Genomic DNA, 11,205 nt, shown 5'->3' with positions numbered 1-11,205 from the left:
CCATATTCAGCTTTTAATGTGCGCAAAGCTGTCGAAAGAACCTCGATTGCGCGAGGGAAATAAAATTGAAAGGGAAGCTATAATAGTGCTAAAGCGTGGAAGTCACAGTGGGGTCGAGTTACACACACTCACGCACACATACAAATCAGGTTGAGACTCTGGAAGCTTTTAATACCCATCTCCGCCCCCGCCGAAGCGTCAGAGCTCGGGATCTCAAGGGGCGCTCTTGCTCGGAACCTCTCAACTCTTTTCTCCAAAAGTTTAACGCGCGGATGTGCTCCTCCGGACGCGTTTCGCACGGGATAATCGTTGCGTTTCGTTCGACGCATCCCGAGTGGAAGCAGACTTATTTAATTTGATTTTAGTTTTTGACAAACTTAACTGCACTTTTTTTTTATATTGTGTTTTTTTTTTTTTAGTTTTAGGTGATTCCCCCTATTCAAGCAGACAGATGCAGTTCATCTGACTAGGAAAAAAAAATGAACAGTGACTTCTTAAATTGCCTAGTCCTTGTGCTGTGTATCAGCACGCACAGACTCTTGGCTGTCCCCCCGGGTGAGGATGATGATGGATCCGGTGACAGCGCCTCGACGCTGGCCTTCGTTTTCGATGTTACCGGCTCAATGTATGACGATCTGAAACAGGTGATAGATGGCGCCTCAAGGATTCTGGAGAAAACACTTAGTCGGAGGGCCAGGCCCATCAAGAATTTTGTTCTCGTGCCGTTTCATGACCCAGGTAAGGTTTTTTTGGATCAAACACATGTACTTGAAACAGTATATTGAATGCACACTTAAGGGGGCTGATGCCACTGTATCACTAGCCTTAAATCAGTTTTTTAGTAAATTCATTGGCATATTTATAATTTCTTGATGCATGTTTAAGCCAGTCACACTCATACATACATATACAAAAACAAAGCAGCATCTCACTGGATTCCTCTTTTAAGTGATTACAAACCCCATGTCACTACTTTGGATTGCATTGCGGCCGAAACCCATGAAAGTGGGTTCCATGTAATTTACATTGGTTTAACTGGAGGGTTTAGAAAGGCAATGAGCTGCATCGAATGCCCAAACCTGAATCCCAAAGCGGGTTCACTTGAGATGAATGCAGGAGTGCAGGATTCAGGCCGAGGAGGAGGTGAGTCAGGTAAGACTTTCATCTGTCCTGGATGGGAGAGCTGGAACTTGAAAACAAGAGTGCTCTAATGGGGGAGGGTGTGTGAGCACTGATGAGAAGCATATGCTGTCTGCCTGTGTGTAATTACCCCAAATCACCTCCCTCCACCCCCCACCCCCCATCCTAGCCCCCGGAAAACCCTCAGAGCCCCCCAGTTTAGCCAGCCAGAGGGGATGGTGGGCTGCACTAACACCACACATTATGTGTGCTTAATGTGCCCTGCCCTTTGGGACCTTGTAAACTTTCAAGATTGTGAAGATTCAGTAGTGGCTAACAAAGAGGTATTACAGAGCTGTCAGTGTTTTACAGGCTCACAAGGAGGACACTGGGACTTGAATCCTCCACTGGTGGAGGGATTTTTGTCAGCGCAATACATGAAAGCTCTGTGTCATTAGTCTCTCAAAGGTGCTTTCAAAACCCATTTGCTACTTGAAAACTCAACTTTAGGTGCACCAAGTCAGGATTCTACCCACTGTGGGTCTTCTTTGTAATAATTGTCATGAGAATCTTCTGTCCTATAACCAAAACAATGTGCACACTGTCTTCTGCTCAGTGTTTACTGGCCACAAAAGGCATCCAAGAAAGTGCCATGACCCCTCAGTCTTGTATACATCATGAAGGGTCTGCTGCAGGTTTAGCACATGAATAACATGTTAATTTCTGAAATATCGGAACATTTCTGGGGGGCAAAACCTGATTATTTTAATTTTGTCAGTGCAGAAATCTGGTTTCTCTGGTAATATCTGGGCTTTGTGACTGATATTCATGTCCAACACAAAAGCCTAAGGGCATCACACTGCTCCTGATAGATGAGTCTGTTGCCTATTAGAGGTTTGGTTGCTTGAAGTCCATGGACTCTGCTGAGAGGACACAACCAGCCTTTGTTCTATTTTTTTTTTTTGTTGAGTTTTAAAAAAACAAACATAAATGTGTGTGTGTGTATATATATATATATATATACATATATATATACATACATATATATGAAGAATGTAATATCTAAACTATCCCTCATCTGGAATAATTCCTCGAGTCTGTATACCATAAACAATTGTATCAAGATGAGCTTGCTTTATATAGTACCATTAAAAATAGTCTGTGATTTTTGATGGTCTGAATTTCCATCACTGCAGATATTGGCCCCGTGTCCATCACCACCGACCCTAAAAAGTTCCAGCAGGATCTTCAGGAACTGTTTGTACAGGTGGGAACCAAACCACATAAGTTGACTCTTCAGCAGGCCTTGGATCACACAAATCCTGCCTTTGGCTGTGTTTACAGCAGCAGCCACAACGTTGTAACATCGTGGAAGTCACTAAGTCGGGAAATAGTCAGAAAAGCAACAAGTTGACTTGGGAATGTTGGGGCTTTAGCGTTACTTCTCTTTAGCCAGCTAACATCAATGGATGCTAGCGGCTACCGGCTACATGCTACAGTGAAGCAGATTTGCCTGTAAATGCAACATTTTTCAGAAATACTTTTGCTTAAAATTCAATTTTCGACATGTAAAAAGTGTAATTGGCTTGTTCCTCCACTGAAATATTTCAGTTTTGGAACTCTGTATGACATTTTACAAAGTACGATATTCTTAAGTAAAATGATCATTCTCCATAAAATAATATAATTCCATTATTTTATTTTATTTCATTTTGTGTGTGTATGCTAATTGGAAATTTAATCTTAAGGGAAGATTTTTGATGTTTTTTTTTAGGATTGTTTGAACAAAGTTTAAAATGGGATATTGGTATTTCATTTATTTCTTGGATAATTAATTATCTTTCAGGGTGGAGGTGATTGCCCTGAGATGAGTATCGGCGCCATCAAGAAAGCCTTGGAGGTTTCCCTGCCTGGGTCCTTTATCTATGTATTTACAGATGCAAGGGCCAAAGACTACCGCCTAAAAAGGGATGTTCTTCAGCTGGTGCAGCTTCGTCAATCCCAGGTAAATAGTAAATGTAAGATATTAGTTGCATAATTTAATGGGAGCTTTTCTATATTTCAATGCAGGGCAATAGGGCACATACAAAGATACAAAATATTCTTACTTTACCCATAGATTAAAAACTGTCCAATAATGCTTTTTGCAACTTAATTCTTTTTAAAGCGTTGGCCAGGAATAATCGCTTTTGAATACGAATTTCATTGTCGAGTTTTAAACAGGGCACAGTGGGGTTTACATTTTCAGTGTCCCTGCTTCTATACATCACAAGCAAAAGCAATTCGATGGCATACTGTGAAAGATCTGCATTCCAATGAAATTTCCGATTGTCGCTCAGTTCTGATCTCTTCCCGACAAAACCATCCGTGTCACTGCAAACCGAAGTGAAAGCAAGTCCTTAGAAAGCAAACACAGAAATAATCATCTTAACTCTTCTGCCCCCTTCCTTTCCAGGTGGTCTTTGTGTTGACTGGGGACTGCGGTGACCGTTCCCAGCCAGGCTACAGAGCCTATGAGGAAATCGCTGCCACCTCATCGGGGCAGATCTTTCACCTGGACAAGCAGCAGGTCAATGAGGTGAGAGCTCAACAGAAGTACACTGAGGTACTTGACGGCTAATGAGACCTCTAAAGTTGTGGATATTTAACCAACACAATTTAAATCATTCTTGCCTAATTTGGGAAACTCTAAAATGACTGATGAATTGTGAAATTCCAAGACGTGGTGAAACAAAGAAGTAGTCAAAACTACTTTACAGTTATCAGCACCTCAGTTAGTAGAATTTTGCTGTTAAAAATGTCAGCTCAATAGAGTATTTAGTTTCAAAACATGGATTCAAATAACACAGAACTAACATTTTTCATGGTACTGCTGTTTCAGTGTTTGAATCCCTGATTTCTCACCTCTGAATGCAGAGAGAAAAATCACTTTTGCTTATGCCTATTTTCTGGGTCTTCTGAACTCCTCTCAGAGAGGGTCTTGAAATATTGTATTCCCTTAAAATGCTGAATTTAGTATTTAACATAGAAAGGGATAATTTAAATATTTTCTACCAGTGGAAAAAAGCAGGAGTAGGAAAACAACAAACCCCATTAAATTGCATGTCTCATATACTATATCAACTCTATTTGGTACAGTCATATAATTACAAAGCTGATATAAAACCTCTTGGTGATATATTGAGAAGGGGTTAATTTATATCGGAAACGCCATATAACCGAAGCCGAGACAGTGGGACTGGTTTCCCAGGCAGACGTAAAGGAAGCCAGCAGAAGCCACTGGTATCCTGCATGTCTCACAGGAGATGGCTGGGTAACACTGAGCTGTGCACTGGTGGCCCACTGAACCTCTGAACCCAAATGTGCATGTGTTTGTGTGTGTGTGCATGCATGTGTGTGCATGCAGGTAGGGTGGGGCTGGTGGGGTGGTCTGTTTTCCATCAAGTCATGCTTGCACAAAGCTAAACAAACTATGCCCGTGTGTGGCAATTAGCAGTTATTCAAAAAACCTGCATGCATGTTGTTTAAATGCCACTTTTGTGTTGTATCTTTAAGCAACCACACTTTATCCCAGATTACCAATGTTAAGAGTTTTACCCACGCTTAATGTGCCATTATATGTAAACATCCTATCATCTTTAAACCTACATTTTTAAAAGTTGGGCGGCACGGTGGTGCAGTGGTTAGCACATCAGCCTCATGGCACGAAAGACCCTGGTTTGATTCCGACCTGGGTACCTTTCTGCGTGGGTTTTCACCGGTTTCATTCCACCGTTCAAAAACATGAAGGTTAATTGGGGAAAAATTGCCTTGAATGGTTGTTTGTTTATATATGTGGTCCTGCAATTGACTGGCAACCAGTCCAGGATGTACCCCGGCCCCATCCAGCATCCTCCATGACCCTTAGTCTAGGATAAGCAGAAGAAGATGGATGTTTCAAAGTTGGGTGCTATGCTTTTGCCAATTAATTTAAATAATTTAATCTTTAAAACAAAACAGGAGTACTACGGATCTAACCCAAATATTCCCCGTAATAGCAGTTTAATAAAGTGTGGCCAAATCAAATATATGAGTAGAGTATTTTTGTGGTCTCAGGGGTGGGGGCAGTGTGGTGGTGGTGGAGAGAAAACAGACTGCTTATTTTACTCTCTAATCCCAGGATATGATCTGTCATGGTTTCCCTCCTTCCAATGCAGCTGCCCTGTGGAGTTGGCTCCAAATCACCCTACAACAGTTCATTGTCAGCTCTACATTTTTCATTTGTTCTGCTCGTTTAATGAGTCTTGTTATGATCAATGAGAGGATGTGCTAACAAGAGTGTGTACAACCAAAAAGCTCTTGAATGTGCTATTGAACTTGGACGGTGATATGTGCTGTTCATGGTGATGATGACAGATTTAGTCATCGGTAGCCCCGAGCACCAATCCAACACAAGTGCTGCGATGTTTTAGCTTCCACATCAAGTCAGCGTTCACTTTTTCAAAGATTTGTATAATGAAGGTGCAGTTTTACGGCACAAGATCATGCCAGTTGTTTTCTCTACTGAGCATTCGCTTAAGGGAATTGAAAACTGTTTAAAGAAATTGCTGTCATGGTTGTCTAATTTGAATAATTCAGTAGTTACTTAAGAGGTTTTCATAGATAGACATAATACAAGAAGGTAACATTTATCTTCACTAGTCTTTCTCAAGAGAAAAAAAGCACAGTTTAACTCAAATATAACTGAACTAACAGAAACATCCTTGGCAGATGTGCTTGCATTTCAATGAGAATAGCGAATCCATCTGGACTGATCCTCTGTAATAACCTTGATTCCAAGTGGGACATCTCCCTGCAAAGGTTGCTGAGAGTGTTGTTTAAACTTTGGCAAGGGCTAAGATGACCCTTGCCTATTGGGAGGTCAGAAGTCAATAAGTTTTGCTTAATTTATTTCCTTTGTAAATTGTAATTGCTAAAATGAATACAGGTGATATACCCATTAAATAAAGTAGGTGTTGTGTATCATTCCAACCTCAATTGACCTTTCTTGTTTGAGCCATCTGTCAATGCTTCTTTGACTAGCGGTGGGGGGTTCCTTCCTGTAACTGGCCCATAAGCCTATTCAGTGGAGAAACAGTGGATGATGTTTCACAGAACTTTAGATCCTTTGCATTCCCAGCGGCAGAAACAGGCAGTGGCTGCAATGTTCCGAGACTTAGTTCATCCCGTCTTTGCATTTGCACTTGCATTTACTTGAGGTCTGAAGGCAGACTAACGCCCACTCCTCTCTGTTCTACTGTGTAAGCAATAGATGCTATCCTGAGCCAGATGTAGGTCTCCTCTTTGCAGTTTCCTGCTCTGCTGGTGATGGCTGCGCATGTGGCAGACACAGCTGTTTCCAGTTGTAAAACTACGAAAAGAACCAGCTGCTGTCAGCACCCAGCAAGCTCGATAGACAAAGAGTGGGGCTCAATGATTAGATTTTCAAAGGCTTTAAATGTTTTGCAGTTTTTGCTATTTTCTGTTAATGTCTTAAAATGTGTTGCCATTGGCTTCAGCCCTGAAACCCCACTGAACAAATATTATCAGTTTCTTTGTTAACAGAGCAGCTTAACTGAAATGCCTCCCCGCATGAGGTCAAATAAATACTAGAGCGGTTACGCACTTTAGCATTTGGAAGATGGAATACATTTGGCCACTTGTTGCCACTGAAATGAGACCAAAATGTCAGTGGATTTAGCAGCTTCTGTTTTCTCTTTAGGAACAACAAAAGGAAAACCATGGCCAAACTAATGGCCAAAACATGTTAATAATTATATGTGGAGGGCCAGGCAGCTGTCAAAACTGAAATTCTACATTGGTTGATATATTTCTGGCATGCTACCAAAGGATATTACGGGATTCGCTACGGCTTTTTTCACCATGAAATATAATCGAATTATTTATCATTATGGATAATCTGCTCTGAGTGGAATGACTCATTTAAGAGGTAAGCCTTCTCCTCTGGCTTGACCAATGAGACGACAAGTGAAAGTAAAGAGCCAACTCTTCTAGTCCTAGCTGATCCTGCACAGATGCCCCGATACTCTGTAATCTAAGGTTTGGGTTTGTTTCTAAAACAAATTCACTTTAATAATTTCTTTCTATTCTGAGGAAGTAGCCTTATGATTGATGATATCCCTTCAAAGTACAATGTATTCTTCTAGGAATTCATGCTTCAGAATGAAGAAAACTGATCAGTTTAACAGTAGGGCTGTTTCATTTTTTCTTTGTTTAGGCAAAAAACCCTTGTAGGAATTCCTCTGTGATGAAATAATGGTTCACAGATAACGCGCAGCCCTCTGCTTGGATAGACAAGCGGCTCTTGTGGAAAGGTCACAGTTGAATCCTTCCTGTCCTCATTCTTTCCTCATCCTGCCTCTCAAAGTAAACGGATCCAGCCTTGTACATTAAATGTTATGTGCTAGATCTGTAACGGTTTTTAATTGTCACCCTAGGTTTTAAAGTGGGTAGAGGAGACAGTGCAAGCCATGAAGGTCCACCTGCTTTCCTCCAATCATGACAGCGCCCAAGAGAACAAGTGGGAAGTGCCCTTTGACCCCAGCCTCCGAGAGGTCACTGTCTCACTCAGTGGACCTGCACCACAGATTGAGCTCATTGATCCTCTCGGTAAAAAAAAAAACACCTATTTTGTCAATAAAAACTTTTTTTTTAGGTTATTTTCAAATTTCCAAAAAATGTATTTTGAGTTCCCTTAAACACAAGTCAATTCACATTTTACAAGAAGAGGTTATTTCTTTTCTCAGGTCGTGTAGTTGGGGTGGAACAGGGACTGCAAGAGCTTATGAACATTCCCAACTCTGCCCGTGTTGTCAACTTGAAGTTTCCCAGACCAGGAGCCTGGAAAGTGAAGGTATTCCTCATAGGAATTAATCAGTCGCTCAAAGAAATATTCACAGTTATTTGCAATTCAGAGTGATATACAAATGTTTAAAAAAAATACTTGAGGTAAAACAGTTCACTTAAAACTCACAAAAGTTAGTTGAAAAGCAAAAACAAAAAAAACAGTGGTTAAAATTGTGAAAAAAAATCCAAATCAAAACAGTAAAATAGATAAAGGAAAATAAAATTTGAATGCAGTATAAGTTATAATAGAATGTAAACACAATAGAAAAAAAAACAAGTGTTCAACACTTAGATGTTGATCTTGTTATTGATTCTCAAGTAAAAAGAAAAAAATCAACTATGTAGATATGAAAGTAATGAGATGGATTTTTAAATTTGGAATTTTAAAATATTTCATCTCTGAGATCCAAACTTTTTTTGTCATTAATATGTTTAACTCATAACTTCATGGCAGTGGCCTCATTCTGTTGCTTTCATCCCAAAGGTGAGCTGCAATGGTCGTCATACTCTCAGAGTAACTGGAGTCAGTAATCTAGATTTCCGGGCTGGCTTTTCAAGTGTGCCTGTTTCAGAGTTCAACAACACCAGGGAGAGGCCAATAAAAGGTGCTGTGCATATCTCTGTTAAAGTTTTATTTGACTGACATAATAAGCCAAGGATATCCTTTTTTACTGTTTCCTTTCCCCTCAGGTCTTCCAGCCCATGTTTTGCTGAAATGCACTGGCCTGAAGCCCCCGGGTCTGCTGAGTCATGTGGAGCTGATGTCAGCTTCAGGAAGATCTTTACGTGTGATCCCTGTCCCTTTGCCCTCTGACCTTGGCTCTCAAGGGTTATGGAGTCTCCCGGAGATCCGAACCCCTTCTCAGAGCTTCTTCATCAAGGTGATTGGCAGAGACGAAGAGGGCTACCGCTTCCAGCGACTGTCCAGTGTCTCGTACACCAACATAGTTCCAGGTAAGATCCGCTTCAGACCCAAGTGACTTTGCAGCTTCTCTCTGACTTCAGCAATATTTTTTAGGATCTTTTACCTTTGTTTCTTCTTCATGTAGCTCCCCCAGCTGTAAGAATGCCTGAAGTGGTAAAGGGGTTGTACATGCAGCCTGCTGTGATTAGCTGTGCGGTAGAGAGTGACATTCCCTACAGGCTCAGATTTACCAGAAGTGGTATCACACTGGGAGAGGAGAAGTTGTTTCAGTGAGTCTTTCCTCTTTCGTTTTTGTTTTTCATTCATTTCCCATGATTCTTGAGATTTATGTTCCCATAACCTGCCCAAAAAGTACTAATTAGGTCATTTACAACATCATGTACCTTCTCAACTGTGAGCACACCTGTAAAGAATGTGTGTTGCTTTGTTTTCAACTTTATTGCCTCATGTGTCAGGAAGCAGATAACCACGTGCAGTTTTAGGAACATTACATATTCGATTGTGTCATCTTGACTAATTAAATGCTTGTTCTGTCTTGATGTTGATACTCTGTTTTGAATTACATTCATGATGTGAAGCTTACACGTGGTGAAAACTATTCTCAGACCGAATGTTTTGCAGTGATACTAACTGAATGCAATGCAAAATAGGAACTCATTGCTATGGCCATAAACAGTGAAGAAACTAAGCCTGCCTTTATATCAGGACTTCTGCCATTGCATTATGGAAGATTCACCATGCGTCAGCAGAGGATGAAGGCCCTTATGAGTGCACAGCAGAGAGCAGTGCAGGACAAGGACGTGCCTTAAGTCAGCTGACAGTTAGAGGTTAGTTCAATACAACATGCAGGCACATTGTGAATTCACAAGAGACAGTTTTGATATCAGTTCCAATCATATTCTACCATGATATAAAAAAACAACATACAGTAAGACAACAATCAATCAGTATTTCTATATTAATGAACTCAGCATGGTATCATATGTTTAATACTGTATTTTATCCATTTATCCAGAGCCCCCGCCTGTCTTAAAGCCAGCAGTGAATGTGACTTCTTTCGTGGGAGATGTGGCTGTGCTGTCCTGTCAGGTGGAGGGCTCCATGCGTCACAACTTAACTTGGAACCAAGCGGGCCAGCCTATCCAATCCCGCGCCGGCAGGATAAAGCTACTATCCAACTCATCCCTGCAGATAAGCGGGGTGCAGCCTCAGGATGCTGGGGAGTACCACTGTGTCGCAAGTAATTCACATGGAGAGACCAGAATCACCGTTTGGCTTCTGGTCCCAGGTACAGTGGGGTGAAGGCTTAAACACTTAATACTCGTGGCCTGATGGTTCCTCTAAGACACCAACCTTCTGCTTTCCATTACTCACTTAGCCTTCCCTTAGTCAGTGAGACGGTACCTTGTCAAAATTCAGAAATTGCTTCATCAGTCAGCATTGATGGATTTTGAAATGTACAGTTTATATTGTGTGAATGGGAAGAGGTCAATTTCAAAGATAGTCTACGAAATTTGAACTTACTCTGTCTGATCTGCCAGTTATGATGTCATATGAGGATCACTGCTAATTCCTGTGTTTACTGATGTTAATCTTGTGATAGCAAAGTTAAACATGACATCATTCGGCATTGACAAGACACTGAGTCATTGTTAGCCTTTTGCATGTCTTTGATTCTAATTCTAGAGGCTCCTTCTGTGGTAGTTCACCCCCAAGGCCAGGTTTTCTATCAAGGGGAAGAGATCCGGCTCGTCTGCTCAGTGTCCGGTTCCCCGCCCCCCCGGCTCCTCTGGAGCCGTGGAAAAATGTTCCTGACTAATCGGCCGAGGTAACAGAACTCTCAACCCACTCAACACCACCATCACAGAGGACTCGGATAGTCATTACATTACACTCGTACTACATGTGTGATTGTTTTTATTGTTCGGATATAGAGCAACTGAGAAATAGTCTGTTTTATATTTCCCAAACCACAGGCAGTTTCATGCTAGCGTGCAATCAAATAAAATTCTCCTCCTTCAAACAAAAGAGTAACAGAAAGTTTTAGAGATTAATGACCATGATACATCTGCACATGCAATCAAGAGAGGCCAGTAAACACAATGTCTCTCAAATGCATGCTACAGGATGAGGCTACACCAAAACGGAACTCTAACCATTCAGGGGGCTCTCCCAGAGGACGCTGGGACCTACACATGTCAGGGAAACAATTTGGCTGGAAATGCCTCTCAGTCTGTATCTCTAATTTATGCAGGTGAGTCTACCTTTTTTCAGAT

The 11,205-nt window shown here is 41.3% G+C and overlaps 1 protein-coding gene across 1 annotated transcript in view; it reads left to right on the top strand.

Annotated features, from left to right (window-relative positions):
- The first annotated feature begins 324 nt into the window (after positions 1 to 324).
- The window catches only part of hmcn2 (hemicentin 2), a 45,319-nt gene continuing 34,438 nt past the window's right edge, over positions 325 to 11,205 (top strand). The window contains exons 1-13 of the mRNA XM_086173306.1: positions 325 to 738; positions 2,316 to 2,386; positions 2,966 to 3,124; positions 3,575 to 3,697; positions 7,596 to 7,767; positions 7,905 to 8,011; positions 8,489 to 8,609; positions 8,695 to 8,958; positions 9,054 to 9,198; positions 9,635 to 9,756; positions 9,945 to 10,217; positions 10,616 to 10,757; positions 11,056 to 11,183. Coding sequence (XP_086029432.1) covers positions 480 to 738; positions 2,316 to 2,386; positions 2,966 to 3,124; positions 3,575 to 3,697; positions 7,596 to 7,767; positions 7,905 to 8,011; positions 8,489 to 8,609; positions 8,695 to 8,958; positions 9,054 to 9,198; positions 9,635 to 9,756; positions 9,945 to 10,217; positions 10,616 to 10,757; positions 11,056 to 11,183 — 2,086 coding nt within the window. The 5' untranslated portion in view covers positions 325 to 479. The remainder of the gene's footprint in view (positions 739 to 2,315; positions 2,387 to 2,965; positions 3,125 to 3,574; positions 3,698 to 7,595; positions 7,768 to 7,904; positions 8,012 to 8,488; positions 8,610 to 8,694; positions 8,959 to 9,053; positions 9,199 to 9,634; positions 9,757 to 9,944; positions 10,218 to 10,615; positions 10,758 to 11,055; positions 11,184 to 11,205) is intronic.

The sequence above is a fragment of the Fistularia commersonii genome, chromosome 26 (assembly GCF_037954325.1).
Source record: "Fistularia commersonii isolate RoL2024-O1a breed Wild chromosome 26, RoL_Fcom_v1.0, whole genome shotgun sequence".
NCBI classification, from domain to species: Eukaryota; Metazoa; Chordata; class Actinopteri; order Syngnathiformes; family Fistulariidae; genus Fistularia; species Fistularia commersonii.
The sequence above is the reverse complement of the archived record's forward strand: the minus strand, read 5'-3'. Positions and strand labels throughout refer to the sequence as shown.